Here is a 20944-nt window from a genome sequence, read left to right as displayed (position 1 = left end):
TGCCATGGAGGCAGTTTAATAATGACCTGCTCCTAGAGTCTGCCATACTGCCGCCTCTAATCAGTGACTGCCACTACAAAGAGTAGATTTTGACAGAATTTGGCTGTTGCAAAATGCCTACAGCATGCTATGATTGTGGAAAAAATGCAATTTTGAAAAGGCCAAAGACGGTAAGTATCCTTTTTAAAAAACAGACTAGCTTCCCAGAAAACAAGTTGCGGTTAAATCTGATAAAATCTTTCACTCTAGTCTAGTAAGTTAACATCAATCCTTGTGGATAAGTCAGTTCAGTTTCGTTTTAAAATTCAACTACATACAGAAATCGTTTATTCTGCTAAAATTACAATGACAAGGTATAAATGTAGAAACAAGTACAATTCAAATACAAAAAAGACAAGGTGAGTTATAAAAATTTATATATTATATTTATTATCTTAACCAACAAACAAGAATCTTATAATATAATGGTTTTTCACCTGTTGTGTTTCATTAAAAGCTCAAAGCCTTCTTCTTTCAATGCAATCAATCTTAAAAATGCAACATGATCTTAAAAAAGTTTCTCAGTCGTAGCTGTAAAAAAGAAGTAAATGGTTTGGTTGCCTTAATGAGCGCATGCTTAAGTGTCTCCCTCCATGCAATTTATCTTATTTGTTTGTTTCCTACTTTTCTATTGTTTTAATAGCCTTTATTTTACCAAAATTAATTTACTCTAATATTGTCTTACATTCTTGTTATGTAAAACTATTTTATGATGCATTGTGTGTAGTAGACTTTAAACATATACTGAACAACTACATTGTGTTTACATCATTAAACACTCTTTGACATAGCAGAGTACAGAAAACAGCTATCATCATAACATATTTAAAGATATGATGGATTGTTGTTTCTTTTTTTTAACTGCATTCTATGAAACTTATTATGAAATGAATGAAATGCAAGGAAAAATTGTTGCACTCTTGGCACTAGAAACTTTTCTTGCTATGCCTAGAGTCTAGATATACATATTGTTGACAATTTTATAAAATAGTAGCTATTTTTCAAGGGAGCTGCACTGTGCAAAGAATGTTTTTTTAACACTTTTGAAGAGGAAGTTCACAAAACAATATCAACAAATAAGTTGTTTATTCCTGGTGATGTTGTTGCAATAGGAGCTTCTGGTGGCAAAGGTAAGACAGTTTTTTATCATAGTTGCCGAGTTTCGGATACTAAAATGCTGCAGATTTGAGTGATGCGCAGCAGCACTGTGTAGATATGGAGGAGCTTAATCTGTTGTCCTGAACTTTCAAATATTTCCATGGCAATACGATACAGAAAAGCAGCAGGGGACGGAGGGAGATTAGAACTGCAGGGCACAGGCCTGCGAAACATCAAAGCATATGAAAGACAACTCTATTGGTTGCATGAAAAAAACCACTGACAATACTCAAAATGTTAAAGTAAATTTTGAATATTGTTTGAAAATCATAGAATGACAAGCAGGATGCTGGAGTCTCCAGCAGGATGTGGGAGACTTGGCAACTATGTTTATGCAACCTCCAGCCATAATATGTAATAGCCCTTTATGTAGAAAAGGGAGGCTCTTACTTATGCAACATCAAATCTCTGCAATATCATGTAATCTTATGAATTGTTTCTAGATTCAACAGTGTTGGCATATTTGATGAAGAAGCTCAATGACAAACACAACTATGGCTGTAAGCTAATTCTAGTGTCTGTTGACGAGGGCATTACTGGGTACAGAGACGACTCTCTTGAGGTAAGTGTATTCCTCCATCTTTTTACAATTATTGAGATGATATTTGGTATGCAAGCAATTTTGTTGTTAGTTTATTTGTTGGACATACAGTTGAGTTGTAACAGGGATAACTCTGATTTTCACTATGTCCAACTGATTTTCAGTCCACATTGGATTTCCTACCTTGTTCCAATAATGGCTTGCAAATGTATTCAATGTATTAGTCTAATACATAAAAGTTTCAAATTGCACATGAATCATTTTATTGCTTCTGTTCATATTTAGGTTTGAAGTAATTTCTTGTAAAAACGAAACTGTTCCTCTTAAGTTTATACCAATCTTCCTCCTTGTTTTGACTTTTAATGTCCCATAGTTGATTCAACCCCAAAGGCCAAAATGAATCATGTATGAACTAAGAATGCAAGCGTTCCTTTCTTTGTATTAAGATGAGCTTTCTAATAAAACAGGATTTATGAACAAACAGAGGCTGATAAGCTGTTGTGTGTCAGCTTTTTGTGGTTTAAGTTCGACCATAACAACAAGGAACTAGCCCACAGGCCGTTCGTATAAGGGTAGTGCATCAAAAAATCCATTTTGCATGCGATCTTGATAAAGCTCAGAGGAAAGAAGTGATAGACGCAACCACATCTTTAGTTAAATTAAAGGGATCGTCTTACCTTCGAGTTTTAAGTTGTTGCAAAAGATTGCAAAGATATGTTGCAAAGATATTGAGATAGCTTTCTGTGCAGGAAAATTTAACTGAATAGGTAGTGTCACTCAGGCACGTAAATACTGGGGGATGTGGGGAGGTGTGACACCCCCTCAATCTTTCATCCAGTCGGAAAATTTGAGGACAGTCGGAAAATTTAAAGCTGTTGGTAGAAAGCTAGGTTAATCGGGAAAAAAATTGAATCATTTGTGAAAATTGAAGTCTTGACTCAAATGACCTTGTGAACTGTAGCTTAAAGAGAAGCATAAGAAAGGTATAAGTTCAAAAGAAAATAGTTGATTGGTAAAAGGCAGTCCTGAAAAAAATGAGGGGCGACGCAATACCGAAAAATGAAGTTTTGTGTGAAAATGCAAGTATTTTCAACTACATTCGTCGTAATTGGGATAGTGTGATAATCATTCCATCAAATTGCCTCTAAAAACGGGATGCAAAATAGAATTTTTAGATAATATTTAACAGTAATGCTTAAGGAAGCGCAGTAACTTTCCCATGACTTGTCAAGAATTTTCTCCGTTCGAGATCGACCGATGAAACATAGGCGGCGCCATGTAGAGAGCTGGGGACTTCAGCCCCCCCTCTCACTTTTTTGCAAAAATGTATTTTTAAGCAAATAAAAAAGTAAAGAAAATAGTCTAAAGAAAAGAATAATCCGACAAATCCTTTAGTTGCTTAATTTCCAAGGAATACGCCGAGGTCTTAGGGGCCTCATAAAGTAATGAATTCAATTTTAAGACTGGAATTTATCAAACGTAATAAGAACATGCCTTAGAAATAACAAAATGTTTTAAACGATTGCAAGAAAATATCTGCAAGAAGTATTCTGAAATGTATTTTAAGCTAATATAAAGAGGGAAGTCACTTTTTTTCGAATATCCCTTAGGCCTCCGACAACCTCCCGCCGGCCCCTTCAAACAAACCGCTAGCATAATGACTGTCCCATAAAATAATAGGCATAAAATATCGTGAAGTATTTTAGTGCATTTTTCAAAAGATGGTTCTTCAGTCTAATAATTCTATCTACTCAAACCCCCCCCCCCCCCCACTTTGAATTTCTTGGCGCCGCCCCTGTTAAAGACTAAACGACCTCATGATTCTTACTTGCGAGAAAGACATTTTGGACAACGTAAATTTAGATCAGATAGTGGAGCAATGGACAAGCCGTAGAAGGAGAAAAATTAACACCTCGATGTTCCAAATTTACGAAATCTAGAGACTTTATCGTACAGCTGAATAATTATTTACGAGACAAGGTTTTGTTGATAAAAAAACTAGTAAAGTTTAGGCCCTCATACAAAATTGGAATTGACCTTTGTCAGTCGGAAATTTTGAGGCCTCCACCCCCCCAAATATCTGCCAATTTACGTCCCTGGTGTCACTTTGTATGCTTAAATATTGTTTAACATCAGATAGATAAAAAACAGTGCTTGAAGTGATGTTGTATTGCTTTACTCTTCATTGCTTTCCAATACAGCATATATTTGGGTGCCAGCCATCACTACCTTATTCTAATCAAATTCATACCCAATTTAAATTGGAATAATTTCCTTATCCCCTTTCAAGGCCCACCTTATTGGGATTCAACTATACGTGGGTTTAGGAAAAACTTTGATAGGAAATTGGGTTTTCGTTTTCCGAGACTGGATGAAATGAGAGGATTGTACACAATTAGTTATGAATGAACCATAGTTGATAATATTAGAAGAGGATAAATGTGCATTGACTCCCTACTATTTTACTATTATTTATGGATTTTTCCTGCCATTAGTAGCATCTTTATGCAGGGCCGCCGCACGCAGGTTTGAAGAGGGGGGGGGGCCAAAACTAATAAAAAGGGCACGAATATATTTTTCCGAAACATTAGTAAGGGCCAAAAATGGTACAAATATCGTGGTAATTTAGAAATTTTGTAAAAATGATGACACATGCTGGACATAGTGAGAACTATCTTCGCTGAAAGCAGACATGACTATTTACTTCATTTAGGGACTACGCACTCTTGATCATAATTATATGTATAGCTTCCCATCTCAAGGCCTTCAAGTTTTTTTGAGAGTGTAAATCTTTCTTCCATCTATGATTTATACCTCTATTACAATAGGCTGTACTTGTTTTTCTAATAATTTGCATTGTAGGTGAATTTGGCCCCGGGTAAGAAGCAGGCACACATCCTTCTTTTACACTTGTTGCAAGCGCATTATACTCAACAAATACCAACGAATCCAATCCAAATTATGAACTGAATGAAATTTTCGAACTCTTAGTCATACTTCAAAGCCAATTCCAGTCCCTCTTTCTTTCAAAGCAAAGTTTCAGTCTCTATGATTATCGAAAGCCCATTCCAATTTAGTCCCCCTTGGTATTCGCGCCTTCCCATCGCCACTTAAACACATAAATTTGTTCGCCTCCACGGAATATTTTCTAAAAGCTACAAATTTTTATGTTTAAGTAATCTTTACGCAATCGGCTGAAGGTGCGGATACATTTTTCACTGCAATAAAAAATTCAATTTGCAACATTGGTTAGGTTTTTAACTCTCCTAAGACTTGATCCCGGCGGGCTCAGTCAGTTGATCGAGCGTATTACATGTGAGTTCCGAAAAACTCTGAGAAAGGGTGATCTGAAAACTAGAATTCTGGGACATAGAATCTTGAAAATAGGATTGCTTTTTTTATCAGTCAGAGGAAACACAAAAGGACAGGAATTATATTGAAGTACAACAAATTTAGCCTCTTGTATGTTGTTCTAATCCTAGATAAGAAATTTATGTCTTGGTTTAAAGACCCTCTACTGCTAGCATGTACTCATTGCAGGGACACAGCTTTTTCATGTCTTCATAAAAACATCTAACGCAATGTTGTGAAGTAAGCAATATGTTGCAGTTATAGTTTTACAGCTGTCTGGTTTTGTCAATATACATTAAGAACCATAAGGGATTGTTGTTAGCATCAAATTAAGTGAACTCTGCTTTTTAACTTGCCTAGACATACGTTCAAGAAAAGGAATGGTTCTAAAATGAATTGGTATTAAAAATTCCTGCTCAAGCTTGAAGAATCTCAGTGAAACGAGTTTCACAATTTGTGACAAAGTCGCAGGATAGGGTACATTTTACTTAACCCAGAATCAGAGATAGGGGTCACACACGATATACATTGCTCCAACTGACTGTGCTCGCCGGGAACTTGATGTGGAACTTTCACTACACACTAAGGAAATTTTCTCGCAAAAATGGCAGTCTCCTTCACAGTTGATATCATTCATCACAGGAGCTTGAGTTTTTTGCATCAAGACCAAGTAAAAATTCAAGGAAATTCAGTGAATGGTCCTCCAACATCACCCAGAGTTATGTTATTTTACTTAGTTTCTTAAGACAGAATATCTGGCATTGAAAAAAACACGCAATTTATTTATCAAAAGGGGCACTTTTTATACTTTTTGCAAACAGATGCTGTAGCCTGTGCTCCTGTGGCCCCCCTGGCTCTGGCGGCTCTGTTATGGACTTCCTTCCTGCAGCCAGGATGCAATGCTGCAGTATCTCCACTACTTTAACTGTTCATGTATTTCATCCATAGCATATATCTGTTATGTTTTCTTTCATAGACAGTGAAAAGGAACCAAATTCAGTATGATCTACCTTTAAGGATTGTTTCATATGAGGTACTTTTTCATTCAAAATCTCTCCCATAAATGCTTCAAAATATGAATATTCAATGTCAACAGAACCTAGAAATCAACTAATGAGCCTCGAAGGTTTTAAATTGGAACATTGCCAAAACTAATCAGCTCAACTCTCTTTGCATGTTGCTTTCTGTTTCCTTGCAAAGTGTGCGATACTGCAATATGTCAACATTTACTGGAGAATCCAGAGCATGCAGAGATATCTAGTGACAAAAATTTGAAAGTTACTGGGCGAGCAAACTTATCTTTTAATTTAGGTTTATGTTCCAAGAAGCATACATTATTATTTACCTATTCTTTGTAAGACACTTTTAATTTGTCAATAAAATTTAATTACCATGTAAGTCTTTTGTTAGTACCAAAAGTTAAAATCTACTTATTGCGCTTAGGTCTTGATGTGTTATTTACATCTGTTTGACAGGAATTGTATGGCTGGACAATGGATGCTATTGTAAAACAGATTGGATTGAAGAATAATTGTATGTTTCTAAGTCATTGACTATGCAAGTTCCACAATATTATATATTTACTATACTTTTTTGGTAATTTGAAGTAGGACCTATGCAGTATTTTGAAGTAGGTATTCTCACATGTTCTGTAGTAGAATCTTTGTTTAATTCTGTACTGCTGATCCTTTTTGTAGAGTTTCCTTTTGAAAGTTTCTGCTAAAAATATTGCAGATTCGGTATCAAGCTGTCATTAAAGTTTTCCTAACAGAATTCTCAGGACAGTTTTCTTTAATATCCAATTCTGTTTATATTGTTAAGAAATTTTGTTGGTGAGGTCATTATTGCTGCTTGATCAAATGTTTTTCTCTATAATTCCAGGTACATTTTGTGGAGTATTTAGAAGGCAGGCGTTGGACAGAGGTGCAATGCTAGTTGGTGCCAACAAAATTGTGACAGGTAAACAAATATCTTTGACCGCAATAAAAATTCTAATAAATGGTGGGATCCATTCGCACTTTTCAATCCAATATTGATGCTTTTTCAATTTTTCACTTAAAATAACGCGTTTGGAAGCTGGAATAATTATTCATTAGATCAAATTTCTTCTGATAAAGCTTGATTAAACAAAATTTAAATGTTTTGATGCAATTATTTTATTAATTGTAAGAATCAGTCTTTTTCCATCTTACCCTTTTTTCTAACGTCTTTTGTATTTCTTTATTAAAAGTGTTCTTACACGATGACATCATAAATATCCATTTTTAGAATTTAGATTTCGCACGGGAAGGAGGTAATAAGTTCTAACAACCAGGCACTCAAATATTTGGGGTTTGGAATGCAAAAGAAAAATGCAATTCTATTTAAAAACTTTTCATAAGCTTTTATTAGATTATAGCTGTTTCAAACGTCATCAAACTAGTCATAAATTAGCGTCTTCTCTCTTGTAAAGCTGGATTTTGTTTAGTTTGTGGGTAGGTTTAGAGCGACGATCTTCTTTCCTAAAGCGGGATTAAGGCAGGGCTAAGAGTTTATTGATAAATTTGCTCGAGAAAAAGAGTAAATTATGTGAAAAGATGGAATGTCCAAGATTTATGGTTGATATGTACGAAATTTCTTACAGGGGGATTTTTGCGATGGAACTGTAAAATTTACTGTGATAATCGGGGAATTCGGATAACGGAAGTTTAGTCGAGGTACACTACGGGAATTTTTTAGCGGGGTTAAAAAGACCGAGACAAATTGTTTGAATGAATGAGGAATTCGGATAACCTAATGTTCATATAACTGTGGTTAAAAACAGACATTTACTGTTTTCAGGCAGGCAGACTTAGCCCCCTAGGCTCAGTTTTTTGGCCCCGTCTCTGAAACTGCGAAGCACAATGCACCAGTCGTCGTCTACATCTCTTTATGCTAATTTCGTGCGAGAAATACATTTGACAGAACTAATCTGCTATCAAGAAGTGGGTCCAGTTGAAGAACAGAAGAGTTCTATTCAGTGTTTCTAAAGGTTGAATAAACTACGTGACCACAAAAGCTTATTTTAGAACTTTCATACAACTAATAGTTTTACAGCTGAAGTTGCTTTGTAATAGCTGAAATTTAAATATTAACAATGCTAAAATATTCTGATCGCATTAACGGAATGTAATGCTGCCAAAATGCACTCGGTAAATAAACACTTGCCCCCCCCCCCCCCCCCCCCTCAAAACGTCCTGAAATCCGGCCCTGAGTGTACGTTGTCTATATGTGTTCTGTACTAGTTTTTATGGTTCTGACAATATATAGCTTGTTTTTACGAACTTGGAATCAAATCACGATGGATGAAAGCTTCCGGTTGTTTGCAACGAACAAAAAACCGAATTCTTCAATTCAGCTGTCACTGTTCCATTTTTAATTTTATAGCATCATCTCCCTTTTAAGTTTCAGTTACAGGATGTCGATAATTATTGCAGCCTGCTTTGTAAAATACGACAAAATCTGCATCCCATCCATCAGATTGGGAAACTCCAAATTGTTATTAAGTTTAAAAGAATAGATCCTCAGCTTCTAGTGTTGATATTTCTTTTTCTGCAGTCACTGTTGAATGCATCTCAAAAAACACTCCAGAGTTTCTTTAATTTGTATTTTGCCAGCATTCTAGTCCAAGTATGATTTTTTGACATGTTTTTCTTTGGGTCTTTGTGTGAGCCAAGTAAGTCTGAAGCTTATAGCAAAAATAGAAAAGCCTATAAAACCTATGTAAAAGAAAGATAGAAATGTTGAAACCAAAGATTTGAATCGATTCAAAGAGGCTGCCTGCTTAGTTTCGGTACCTTGGCGTTTCCAAATTTTAGCACCAATTACTGAAAGTGACTGCTGAATGTCATTTGGCAATATAAATTTATATACCCAATCACCAAAGACACACCCTACCTTACTTATAGTTTTGACTGATTATTCTCAAATTATTATATTTTGCCACAAAATTTGAGGATTGACATCGAAAAGCGTAAACAAGGCATACATACTAAGACTAAGGTACTTTTCATCCGACTAGCCAAAAAACTGTTTCAATGGCTCCTTATTTTTGCTTTTCCGCTGTATCTTCAATTATTGTTAGCAATTACCCCTCACCATGATTGCTTCAGCAAATCATCCCTCCATCAAAAACTCGAGGTGCATTGTAGGTAAAGTAAAAAATAAGTAGTAAGTAAATTGTGATTGTTTTGCAAATGTGTATGAAAATTCTAACGAGAGGCTTTCTTTTTTAAGGACACAATGCAGATGACATAGCTGAAACTGTTTTGATGAATGGTAAATTCATATTTTGACTTTCGAAAACAGCATCTCTAGAACCTCAGTGGCGTAGCTTGTCCTCTTAGGCCAGGAGATGGAGGATCATCAAGAGTAAATTTTACCGCAGACGTGGATGTAGAAGAAGTCAATTTAGTTGCTATTTCAACTACTGATAAGCGATTTTACCGACCAACTAAAGTAAGGATTTTATGAGCAAATGGAAGATTTACCTACCAACTCATGAAGACTTTAGGTGCTGTTACATCCTCTATCGCTTCCCCCCCCCCCCTCCCCGGCTAGCTACAACCCTGCTCAAGATATCGATGTGATTGTATAAGAAATTGTCATTATTACTTTTATTGTTACTTTTTAGTCTTACGAGGAGACATAGCACGACTGCGAAGATGCACTTCAATAACAACGGTATGAGACCACAGTAATATTTTAGAATTAGTGATATGTTAATGAATAAAGGCCTTAATGTAGGCAAGGAATCAGCGTGATTTTAGGTGTCTTTTTACAACATCAGGGGAGCTTTTTTCAACTTTGTTGAAGAATACATTGTTGTTAGCTTACTAAGTTGTTTGCTAGGGGTAGTTGAAAATTTTGTATGATTTATTTCAGGGCTCTGAAGGAGCAATCCCCAGATGCAAGCCTTTTAAATACACCTACGAAAAGGAAATTGTTATGTAAGTATCCTCGCTGAAAGTAGGTAGCTGTTGTATTTAGAGGGAAAAGGTATTTCATCCGGGGCTTTCTAGAAAATCTATGAGAGATTTTTTTCTAACTTATTCAGTTTATGCATTTGAAGATCGATTTTCACGCAAGAAAGAATTTTAAAAAAGAATCAGAATGGTACGCTTTGCTATGGGTGATCATTATCAGAGGTCTAGTGTAACATAATTACTGTTTCAATTGATATGAGAGTTTTGCAACTTAAGTATGTTCATATAGAGTTCTCTAGTCAAGTTGCTTCGAAGCTGGCTGATTGCATTTCTCTGTAAGTGTACACAATTTTATTTCTCTTAATGTGTACAAGATTACAGAAGGTTCCATCTCTAGCGAATTTCCCCCAAATTTTGAAAAATTGATGTAGGGGGGATTTCTTCTATTTCCGACTATTCAACATTTGGAACCGCCTGCCTGATAACATAAACGACTGAAAGAAGGGTACGATGGCAACCTTCACATACCCTCATATAGATCTTTCTTTGCTGAGCATGTTTTTCGAAATGGGATTTTAGATAAGATTTATAATTTAATAATTTAATTACAGATAATTTCCTGAAAGCGGAAGGCTAGGTTTGAAAGCGGGAGAACAAGAAGAGAACTCTCCAATAGGGAGACTCCCGCCCAGATCAACAGAGTTGAAACCTTTGAACGGGATTTTGATTATTAAGTGACTTGCTATCCAAATCCAAATTTTTTCTTCATTTTTCCAAGAGCTCTCATGGATACATTTTCTATAAATGTTCTGTTAGTTGTTTTATGTTAATTGTCTTAAAAATTATATTCCTCGCTTATTTGTTTGTTTGTTGTACACACAATTAAACCTTTTTCATTTAGAAATATACTAGAATCCTGTGATTTTCTTAAAAATTTTGTCACTCATTTAGTTCAGCAGTGGTTTTAAGGACTGCAGGATCCAAGGCTGAAACATTTGTGGGGCCATTGTTATTTGCAATATTTAGTTTTTCTTTGGGTTGAATCCTCTTCTGGGTTGAAACCTCTTCTGGGTTGAAACCTCTTCTGGGTTGAAACCTCTTCTGGGTTGAAGTCTCTTCTGGCAACCACAAGCATGGGGCATTGGGTATTGTTTCCTTTGGACATCCTTTTTATCACCATTGAATCAGTTGCTCCACAGTGTGACATTAAACTGTCTCTGTTGTGAAGTTATTTTAAGTATTCCATTCTTTATTATATTTTTTCATTTTCCCAGGTATGCATATTTCAAGAAACTTGATTATTTTTCAACAGAATGCATTTACTCTCCAAATGCTTACAGGTAACTGACAGTTTTTTGACGGTACAGAACTTGAAAATGGCTTTGAAAAAAGCGAACATTTTAAACAACATATTGACTGAGAGCTTTTTCGTCTGACACTCCTCAGAGCATAAAATGTCAGAATAAGGGCCCGAAAGAACACGATGGAAAATACATACCCACTTTTGTCTACACCATGGCGGCTTTTTCGTTTGTGTGTAGATTGATTTCAAAACTACTAGATGGAAAGACGACTGGGCTCTGCCAATTATCCGAAACATGTCGTCATAATAGAGTTTTGCACAATCTGGGTTATCTAAAAGATGTTGATCGATGGCAGCATCACTTGTTTTAACAGTGTTTCTAGACCTACAAGATCGAGGAGGCTGTTCTCTTTGAGGGGCAGTTTTGTTTCGTATGTTGGAAGGAACATGCTGTTTTATCCTATCCCCCGATCTTTGGGTTGTGCGTCCTACGTAGCCATAATCACACTGGCACGTAAATTCATAAATGACGGAACTTTTTTGGTTGGTAGGAACGCAATCCTTTTGAATGGATGGAAGGGCTCTCCTAGTGCTGTAAACAATCCGAGGATTGACAGCAATGAAACATTTTGTGATGGCTTGCTTAATCCGACTGTGGAATCGAAAAAAAGTGTTACCAATCCATGGTAGTTTCAGATAAACTAGGCACTTTGCGGACCATCTTTTGAAAAACCGAAAATCGATCCACAACTTTTTTCATCGTGTTCTTTCGGACCCTTATTCTGACGTTTTATGCTCTGAGGAGTGTCAGACGAAAAAGCTTTTACATGGATATGCAACTGACGTTGTCATAACTGCAAATGAATAAAAGAAATATAACTTAAGAAATTAATGTCAATTTTTGTGGCAATTGATTTAGATTGGGCACTGGTGGCACTGTTGATGGAGATTAACAGATTGTTGATAGGGCTGGGTTTCTAATTCGTCCCTCAATCATTGCCCCTCTCTTATCAACTGATTGAAAAAAAACATTGATATTCAGCGAGTTTATTCTGCCACTGCCAAGATTTTAGCCAAGAAGACAGAGACAGGGGGCTTTTCAGTCAGTCAGTTTAGTCAGGTGGCGCGAAATGGGCTGCTGTGGTTGCTGTGATTGCGAGACCAATCTCGTTCCATTGCCGATGTTGCTGCAGCTGAAATATTTTAAAACCATGGTGTTGTTGGTCTTCCTTGTCTTCATTTACCTTCTATCCTGCCTTTAAGCAATAATTTCTTCTCTAAACCGTTTCTCCTCATAATATGACCGAAATAACACATTTTCCGTGCACTGATGTTCTTACGGAGTGTCATATTGGTACCTAATTTCTCCAAAATCAAACTATTTGTTCTTCTGTCTGTCGAGCTCACCCGCAGAAGTCTTCTGTGTGCACACATCTCAAAGGCATCAATCCATTTCTCATCCTGTTTAGCTAGCGCCAATGATTTGCTTCCATATAAGCAACAGCAAAAGTAGTTGCTCGCAGAAGTCGAAGTTTTAAATTCAAACTGATTTGTGTACTTTTCCATATGCTGATCATGTTTGGGCTGTGTTCCTTGCCATTGCAAGTCTGCTTCGTATTTCTTGACTGCTGCTACCCATGGTGGATCCAAGATCATTCACTCATTCACTTCCTCTAATCTAGTTTGATGCTGCTGAAATCTGTTCAGTGTTTGTCTATTACCATGATCTTAGTCTTCTTGGCATTTAGAAGCCAACCCTTTGCTGCGCTGACTTCTGCGCCGACTCGTTTGTCTGATCGTGTTTTCGGGGCCTTCTTTTGTATTACTTTACAAGGTTGTGTTACTCAATCGCAAACCCCCTATCTTGATGCCTTCTTGTCAATCGCTGAAAATCGTTCTCATTATGTCCTTGGCGTATATGTTGTAGAGCATTGGTGATACAACACAACCCTTTCGCACTCCTCTGCCTATTTTAAACCACGCGATGTCTCTATTGCTCGTTCTCACTGTTGCTTCCTGTTCTTCGTACAGGCTTACTAGTAAATCTATTATGTGGCCTCGAAATCCCATTTGTCCATTAGTTCCCAGAGCTTGTAGTTACTTACGCAGTCAATAGCTTTGGCGTAATCGATAAAACACATATAGAGGGGATTATTGTTCTCTCTTTGTACCCTCGTACCTATGCCTTCAATAAATCCTGACTGCCCCATTCCTACTTCGTCCTTGTATATTTCTTAATTCGATTTACTATGATCTTGAGGAGAGTTTCTCCTGCATGCACAATAAGATCTATTGTGCTATTGTTTAAGCTTTCCTTGATGTTTCCACTTTTAGTTATAGGGATATAATCTTGAGGCCACTTTTTATGCTACCAAATTCTATTACACAACTGCCACATCATGTGAATACCACTCTCTCCTGTTGCCTTCCAAATCTCAATGGGAAAGCCATCTACATCAGGTGATTTACCATTTGGGATATGTTTAAGAGCCCATTCTACTTCTTTCAATGGTGGTAGTTCCTTTGTTATCCTTGCGTTTCTGACCAATTGGTTATATCCCTGGTCCAATAGAGTGTTTCACAGTATTGAGCCCATCTCCTTTTGATTGCTTCTACTGCTGTGAGTGTGGTGCAGGGGCACGGTGACTCACAGGGATTCAGAAAATTTCCCAGTAGGCCTCTAAGAAATTTTTCTGTGGGCCCCTTGGATTTTTCTTCCTTTTAATCTTTTATCATTTGTAACATGAGATTTGTGAGAAAAAATAAGTGAAGTTTGCCTCTGCAACACTTATTTCCAACATATTATAAGTGATGACTACAAGGAACAATCAGTAAGGAATTGGTGTGCCCCTAAAAAATTGATTTTCCCAGCCCATAAAAATTCCCACCATGGCCCTGGTGTGGTGCCATCTGAGTCATTGATAACATCAGCTCGGGGTGTCCACTTTTCTGTGGTTTCTTTAATAACTTTAAAAACTTTCTTTGATTCATTGTGACTCTTTTCTATTTCTGTGCACTTGGCTTCTATATATTTGGCCTTATCATTCTTTATGCTTCTGGTGAATTCCCTGTCTAGTTTTTCTTATTTGGTTTTTTTGCCCATTGCCTTTGCTTTTCTTCCCATTGATAGGGGGCTTTTAAACCATTTTATTATCTATTTGTAGCAACATCTTTATTGATTTAACTAGCTGGAAGAATTTTGAGTGACAAGCAAAAATATGAATATTTTTAGGGGTCATGCAAGGACATTTTTGAAAGACTTAGAGTCAATTCGGCCAAGTTCTATTGTTGGTGAGTTCTAGTTATTCTCTTTGCAATTTTTCAAAAGATAAACCATTTCTTTATTAATTTTTAGTATCTTGATAAATTTTTAAAATGGATGATTTTAAGATTTTTAAGGATATTGGATTGCAGTAAAACTGACAAAAACATGACATTGACATGACTTGACTGACAAATGACTTGACTTTAAACAGCTTAAAGGCCTATTGTAAATATCTTTAACCTTTTGCTTCATTGAAAAGTTGTATTGGGAAATTTTATTAGTTTCATTTGACTTATTATTTTTAGCAGGACACACACTGATAACAGCGACAATTTGCTGAAATGTTTTATCCTGAATATATATTTGTATTATTATTATATTATTATTATATAAAACTTGTCTATGTAAGAAGCAACATTTAGGAACTTATGGGCATGCAGGATTCAGAATCAAAGTATGAGCATGTGTAAAGAAATCTTTCAAAAGTCCTTAAAAATGTTGCCATGAAGGATCTATTTTTGTAGAGGGTTTGCCAGTAAAGGAATCTTAAGAAATTTTAAGTAATTTATTATGATCATCTGATTTTAAGAGCACCAAGAATCTTCTTTTGCCTTGTTTACTTGTTTAATTACTGTTGTGTTTCATTGACCTTTGAAAGGTCAATCATGATTACTTGTCCAGTAATGCAGCAGTTGGTTGTAGTGACTTGCTGTTGATCTATTGCATAATTCCTATTCAATATTTCCTGTCATATAATTCTCAACCCAAAACCACTGATAAAAAACCGCTGATCAAAAACCCCTGTACATCTCAGAGATCTTGTTCCTGGTGCAAATTGGAACAAACAAACCAATACAAGGGCTGCATCAATATTGAATGAGGCAAACTTTCATCCGTCAGTGCTTTACCTCGGAAGATATCAAAAAAATAATATATTTTTATTACTATCAAGAACGGTTTATCAAAATCCCCATGTTGCTAAACCCAGAAAGAATGTTTGTGTAATAACCCTTGAGTGATCTGTTCAAGATATGCCCCCTTTAGTTTTTATTAGTTCTTGCTCATAGTTCCTTTGTGCTTGCATTCAGTTCCTATAATTCCTTTCCACTGTCTTCCTCAGTAATTAGACTAACTGTACGGTTATCTCTGTGTGTTGGCACCATGCAACCCAGTACCTTGTCACAGCTGGGGTATTGCAGACATTGCTCAAGATAGACCACATCAGAAGTAGAAAGGGGCAACTTCCTCTTTGGAATTTCTTTCATTGATTCATTGCTAGACTTTGTAGTCTGGGTATTGTTTTTTTACGTAGATATTATACACTCTGGTGAAAGTTTGGCTATACGGAAGGATGCTAAAATGCCAATTCAAGGTAGTAACTTTTGCAGCATCACTTTAGATTGAAATTGTTTCTTGTGTTTTAACTTTTATTTTGTAAATATTGTCAGTTTCTCAAAAGAAACAGACTTCTAGGTCAAAAGTATTGAAGCAATTGATTCAAATTTGCATATTGAAGACTTTATATAGTAATGCAATACCATTTCTTCATGCTCAAATATTTGCATTCAAATGGACAGAAATGCTAAATTTAGATTCAAAATCGTGCATATTTGTTTGTAAATTTCATAGATATCTTGAAACGTTTTAGAATTGACATTAAAGACAAAGAAAACACAAATTACAAAGCAGGAGAACAATTGAAGCCATCATTTTCTGCTTCACACCATTGAACATGTCTAATGCTAGAGTTATACATTCTGCTATAGCTGGAAAATATAGGACTTTTGTAAAAAGGAAACCATGCAGATACTAAGAGAAAAGGAGTAAAGCAAGTGAAAACACTTGTTAAGAGCAAGTCAAGTAATAAAATTCTTACTTAAGTAAGCTGGCACTTCAACTGTTTCAGAAAGAAAAGTTTCTGGATGATATGATATTCTGTGGGTGTAGGATTAAGTTCTGCAAGATAAGCCAATTTTTGAAAAACAGCAGTTGTTCTTTAGATGAATGTTGATTAGCTTTGTTGTTTTGATAAGACCAGATGAGTGGGGCTACCCTGCCAAGATTTTAGCCAAATTGTTAACTGTTGTAGAGGTGATGTTTTAGTGAATGTTATTGCTCAACTTTTTCACTTGATAGTTAAACTTTTTACCAGTTTATAGTCATGAATGCTATAACGCTATGTTTACCAGTTTAAGGACTATGGTCATCTGACCTTGACTAAAGACTTGATTTTAAATAACAGTTGCAAGTCAGGCCTTGCAAGGAGAGGTGCTTGAGCTTGATCACATGTGCCTAGAAAGTTCTAAGAGCTTGATTGATCATGATTGAAGTTCAACAAAATGCGAAAACCAAATTTTGATATTGATTATATTTGATGATGCTTAATGGAGTGCTTGGAAAGTTGAAGGTGCTCAGTTTCTCAAGGTCCTGCTTTTTGCTCCTCACAAGGCCTGTAAATAGTAATCCTGTAAATTCTAAGAAAAAGGTTTAGCTATATTGTAAAATTTCCCTGTTTGTTTTTTCATTGTGTTTATCTTCCATTTTAAAGGTGAGTGCACAAAATGTGGTTATATTTCAAGTCAACAATTCTGCAAAGCATGTGTCATGCTTGAGGGTCTTAACAAAGGTCTTCCCAAGTAAGAATATTTTTATTTGTAAGCTTGAAAATAGAATATTTTATTTCACAGAAAGCTGGACTCTTCTGAATTAATGTTTCAGGGATGTCTATATTTTGTAAGTAGATATGGAACTTTGCCTTAAGGTTGATAGAGTGATTAAAGATTGAAAGTTAATCTTCAGTTGGTTAACACGTAGCAGCATGTATTTGGAAAGAAAATTGCCACTTTGAGTAAAATGGTATTGAATATCAAATATTTGTAACTTAGTATCCAATTGCCTTTGTTTAAATTTGGTTGTCTTTTTATATGATTGAAACTTTGAAAACTTAAGAAAACAGTTTTGAACAATGTAGGCTTTATAGAGGTTAAAAGGAATGACTTAAGGAGACTTATTCTTATGTTGATTGAGAAACGATTCTGAAACCCTAAGATTTTGTTCTTTTTTCTGTAGATTGGGGATTGGAAAAACCCACAAGGGAAAGGTAAGACTGCTTTTTGTCATTTTTCCACAAATCAGTTCTCCATTGTTTCTTATTTTCAACGGTATATATTTAAGAGGTTTTAGTTTTTGCCAAATTCTTTATATATGAAAAAGAAAGAATACCATCTTCTTTATTAAAGGTAATAATTTTCAAAAGTGAGAAATGCAAATCATAAAATGTATTTTGGCTAATAAAGGTAAACCATGCTGACAATCATGCCAGTCTATTACAATTTGTTTGCCTTAATCATCTTAAAAATCCCAATATAATCATTGCTCAATTTGGGATTTTCAACATGGTTTATCAACTTTAAACCAAATTGTTCAACAAATTGTTCAGCATCTTACTTTTGATGTTCCTAAACCTAGGGGAAAGCAATCCTTGAGAATGTTATTACCAAGGAAGTAAAGAATCATTTACCACCATCAGCAAGATTTTCCACTGTAGAGAGCCAGTTAGGAGATAGTAAGTTTTTAGGTCTACTGTTATTTTCATTTTCATGGCTTATGCTCAAATAAGGCCATTTTTTCCTCCTTTCTCAACATTAGTAAGCTCTTGATTGCAGAAAAATTTAAACCTTCAAAATAGTTAAAGACGACTTTCTCCAAAAATTTACACAACTTTTCTTCAAATTTTCATCTTTTTCCCCTCTTTTAAGTAATCATAATGATCTTCTTTGTTTGAAGAATATTCAGCTGGTTACTTTGTAGATCTAGGTTGTTGACAGGGGGAATGAAATTAAATAAATAAGTTTTTGGCACCCCAAAATTTCAAAATCAAGTAAATTGTTTTTAAAGGCAGAAAAAATTGGTGTAATTTGCTCTTCTTTTCTTTTCAGAGTTATCAGAACAAAGAAAAGTGTTCATTTCATTTTTCTAAAAATGTATTTTAGCAACAATTTGTTAAAACACCTAAAAATATTTTTTACATTATTTTCCATATAATTTGAATGCAAATGTTTACTTCAAAATTTCACAGATTTAAGCAATTTAAATTGACAAATTTGTTAACTAAATCTACAGTGGCATAATATACTTCTGTTTCACAGTTCTAAGTTAACCTTCAGGCCAAATGATCTAATCACTGGCTTTCTTTTTTAGACACAGAAGAACATAATTGGTGATGCATACATGGCGAGATGTCTTGAGAGTGGGTTGACTTCAATGATGTTTCAGTGCTTAGTTTCCATAGCAACACTCACTTTTATTCTTATGGAGTTAAAAATTGGGGATAGCCAGTTATAAAATCTTCTGATATTTAAAAAGGTTCATATAATGTAAAGATCGTAAAATGAGAAGGAAAAACATCCAATATCAAAGGGGGTAATATCAAGCTTTTTGATATTAGTTTTAAGGATCTATAAAAATTATATGTTTTTCTGTGTTCTTGCATATCCCTAGGATATGTTCTCAGCTTTAGATAAATTGTGGGAAACCTTTTTGGAACAATTATATATCATATATAAAAACACTATGAGTTTTAACAGTTGTCAGTGCTCCTTTGTTATCAGTTTCTTGAATACCTGTATCCAAAAATGTTTATTTTTTTTAATCAACTTAGCCCACGTTCTTAAGACTATATGGAATGACAGAGACTGTGATTCAAGCTTAGGAAGAAAGAGGAAGCACTGTTCTTAAGCATGATCAAAGTAGTAGACCGCTATAACATTACAAAATATTTGCCAGGTGTATAAAAGCTTCACAAAAACAAAAAACTGAAATAAATAAGAAATTTATACAAATGTACATCCACCTAAAATAGGTCTGTTGGTGCTACATAAGTCAATCTTCATATGGAAGTATGCTGTCTTCTTACACCCATTGTTCATTGGAACCCTACAAATAGAAAATAAATAAAAAAGTACATTTTAAGAACTTGAATTTTCAGCACAGTAAAATTCAGTAAAACCAGACAAAATCATTAGAATGGTGTTACATCAATTACAGTGTGGCTTGTGGATATCCATTGCTAAAACTGCTTCAAACCATGAAATATCACTAGAAAAATAGATTATTTCTGTTGCACATATCTAAGCATTCTTACCTTTTCCTCTGAAATAAGTGGTTTGGGAATTCCAACATACATTTTCTTTGTTGGCATTTTTTCAGCATTTTGTGCATTTTCAGATTCTGTATCTTGACTTTTTTGGCAGCATTTCCATGCAAGCCCAATAGCTAGAAAATTGAGCATATTCGAATCAAGTTCAAAATCACTAGTGATTTTATTTCAGGATAGCTTGGCTTAAGCTTTTGGCAAAGTAAAGCATAGGCATGCAATTTTCATGTTATCTTGTGGCCACCACCACTTAAGATAGGACCCCTATTATCCCCTTGTGCATTTGTTAAAATTTGATACACTATCATACAATTTATTTATTATAAAATTAGATAATATGTTCCTTGTTCCATCACTAAAAAAATTCAGAAGCAAAATAATTTCAGCTCAAACAGGACAATTGCAATGAAGAAATAACCTTACCACCAATAACCACTACTATGATTGGGACTCCACCATAAAGTAATCCAATGAAGGTATGTTTTTTTTTTGTTCTACCAGTTTTTTCAGGTTTTGGCATCAGGTTACCAGTTGGCAGTTTCTTGGTGGCTAGTGAAAGAGATTACATTGTTAATGAAAAAAATACAATCATTATATATTTGTACTTTAGTAGCCTACACAAATGCAAATATCATAAAGCTGCCAGAAAATGTTTTTAAAGTGATATTTGTACCACATCTTATAATGATGGGTAAATAACCTTCCAAGTATGACCTACATTCATTGTATAATTAATAAAAGCAAATATGTTTAGTCATGCACTCACACGAACGTGCTTTAATTTCTTCGGTTGGCCATGTTCTAGAGTCGGGGGACCTTGTCGATGTTATTGCGTTACTGCAACATTTCTCACAGTCTTCGATTTCGTTGGGAAACAAACCAACCTCTTTGCAATTATTTGACCCAGAGTCATCGAAACATCTCCAAATCTCCCCATCCCGAAGAAATAGATGATGGAGCTTCCCTAAGCCATCTTCCTTTGGTGGTGTACATTGTACTGTCCTAAATTCATTGTGTCGCCGTTTGATTGAGTCACCGTTTGGCTTGGACAGTACTATTGTTATTGCAGCAAGGAGCAAGATAAAAACAACAAACTTTTTGCAATCCATTGTACCGAATTAGATTATTTCGTCGTCTTTCAAAAAATTACAGCTGACTCGGAGAAAAATTTGACGAAATGTTGCACCAC

At 35.3% G+C, this 20944-nt stretch overlaps 2 protein-coding genes across 2 annotated transcripts; one reads left to right on the top strand and one right to left on the bottom strand.

Moving 5' to 3' along the window:
• LOC135685734 (cytoplasmic tRNA 2-thiolation protein 1) lies at positions 1-19188 on the top strand. The gene is made up of 16 exons (XM_065201786.2): positions 1-170; positions 1046-1169; positions 1641-1759; positions 6066-6122; positions 6565-6622; positions 6971-7048; positions 9344-9385; positions 9741-9790; positions 9992-10056; positions 11307-11372; positions 14568-14626; positions 15913-15972; positions 17149-17236; positions 17670-17700; positions 18069-18165; positions 18801-19188. Exons 1-16 carry the CDS (start codon positions 114-116, stop codon positions 18821-18823), a joined length of 1074 nt encoding a protein of 357 aa, XP_065057858.1. The 5' UTR covers positions 1-113; the 3' UTR covers positions 18824-19188.
• Positions 18566-20864, bottom strand: LOC135685741 (uncharacterized). Its single transcript, XM_065201795.2, has 4 exons — positions 20522-20864; positions 20179-20304; positions 19744-19874; positions 18566-19535 (listed from the first exon to the last, which is right to left on the bottom strand). The coding sequence occupies exons 1-4, from the start codon at positions 20862-20864 to the stop codon at positions 19512-19514; spliced, it is 624 nt and encodes a 207-aa protein (XP_065057867.2). The 3' UTR covers positions 18566-19511.
• Positions 20865-20944: the final 80 nt, after the last annotated feature.

This window comes from Rhopilema esculentum, chromosome 15 (assembly GCF_057945365.1).
Source record: "Rhopilema esculentum isolate cy_ngs chromosome 15, ASM5794536v1, whole genome shotgun sequence".
NCBI lineage: Eukaryota > Metazoa > Cnidaria > Scyphozoa > Rhizostomeae > Rhizostomatidae > Rhopilema > Rhopilema esculentum.
The sequence above is the reverse complement of the archived record's forward strand: the minus strand, read 5'-3'. Positions and strand labels throughout refer to the sequence as shown.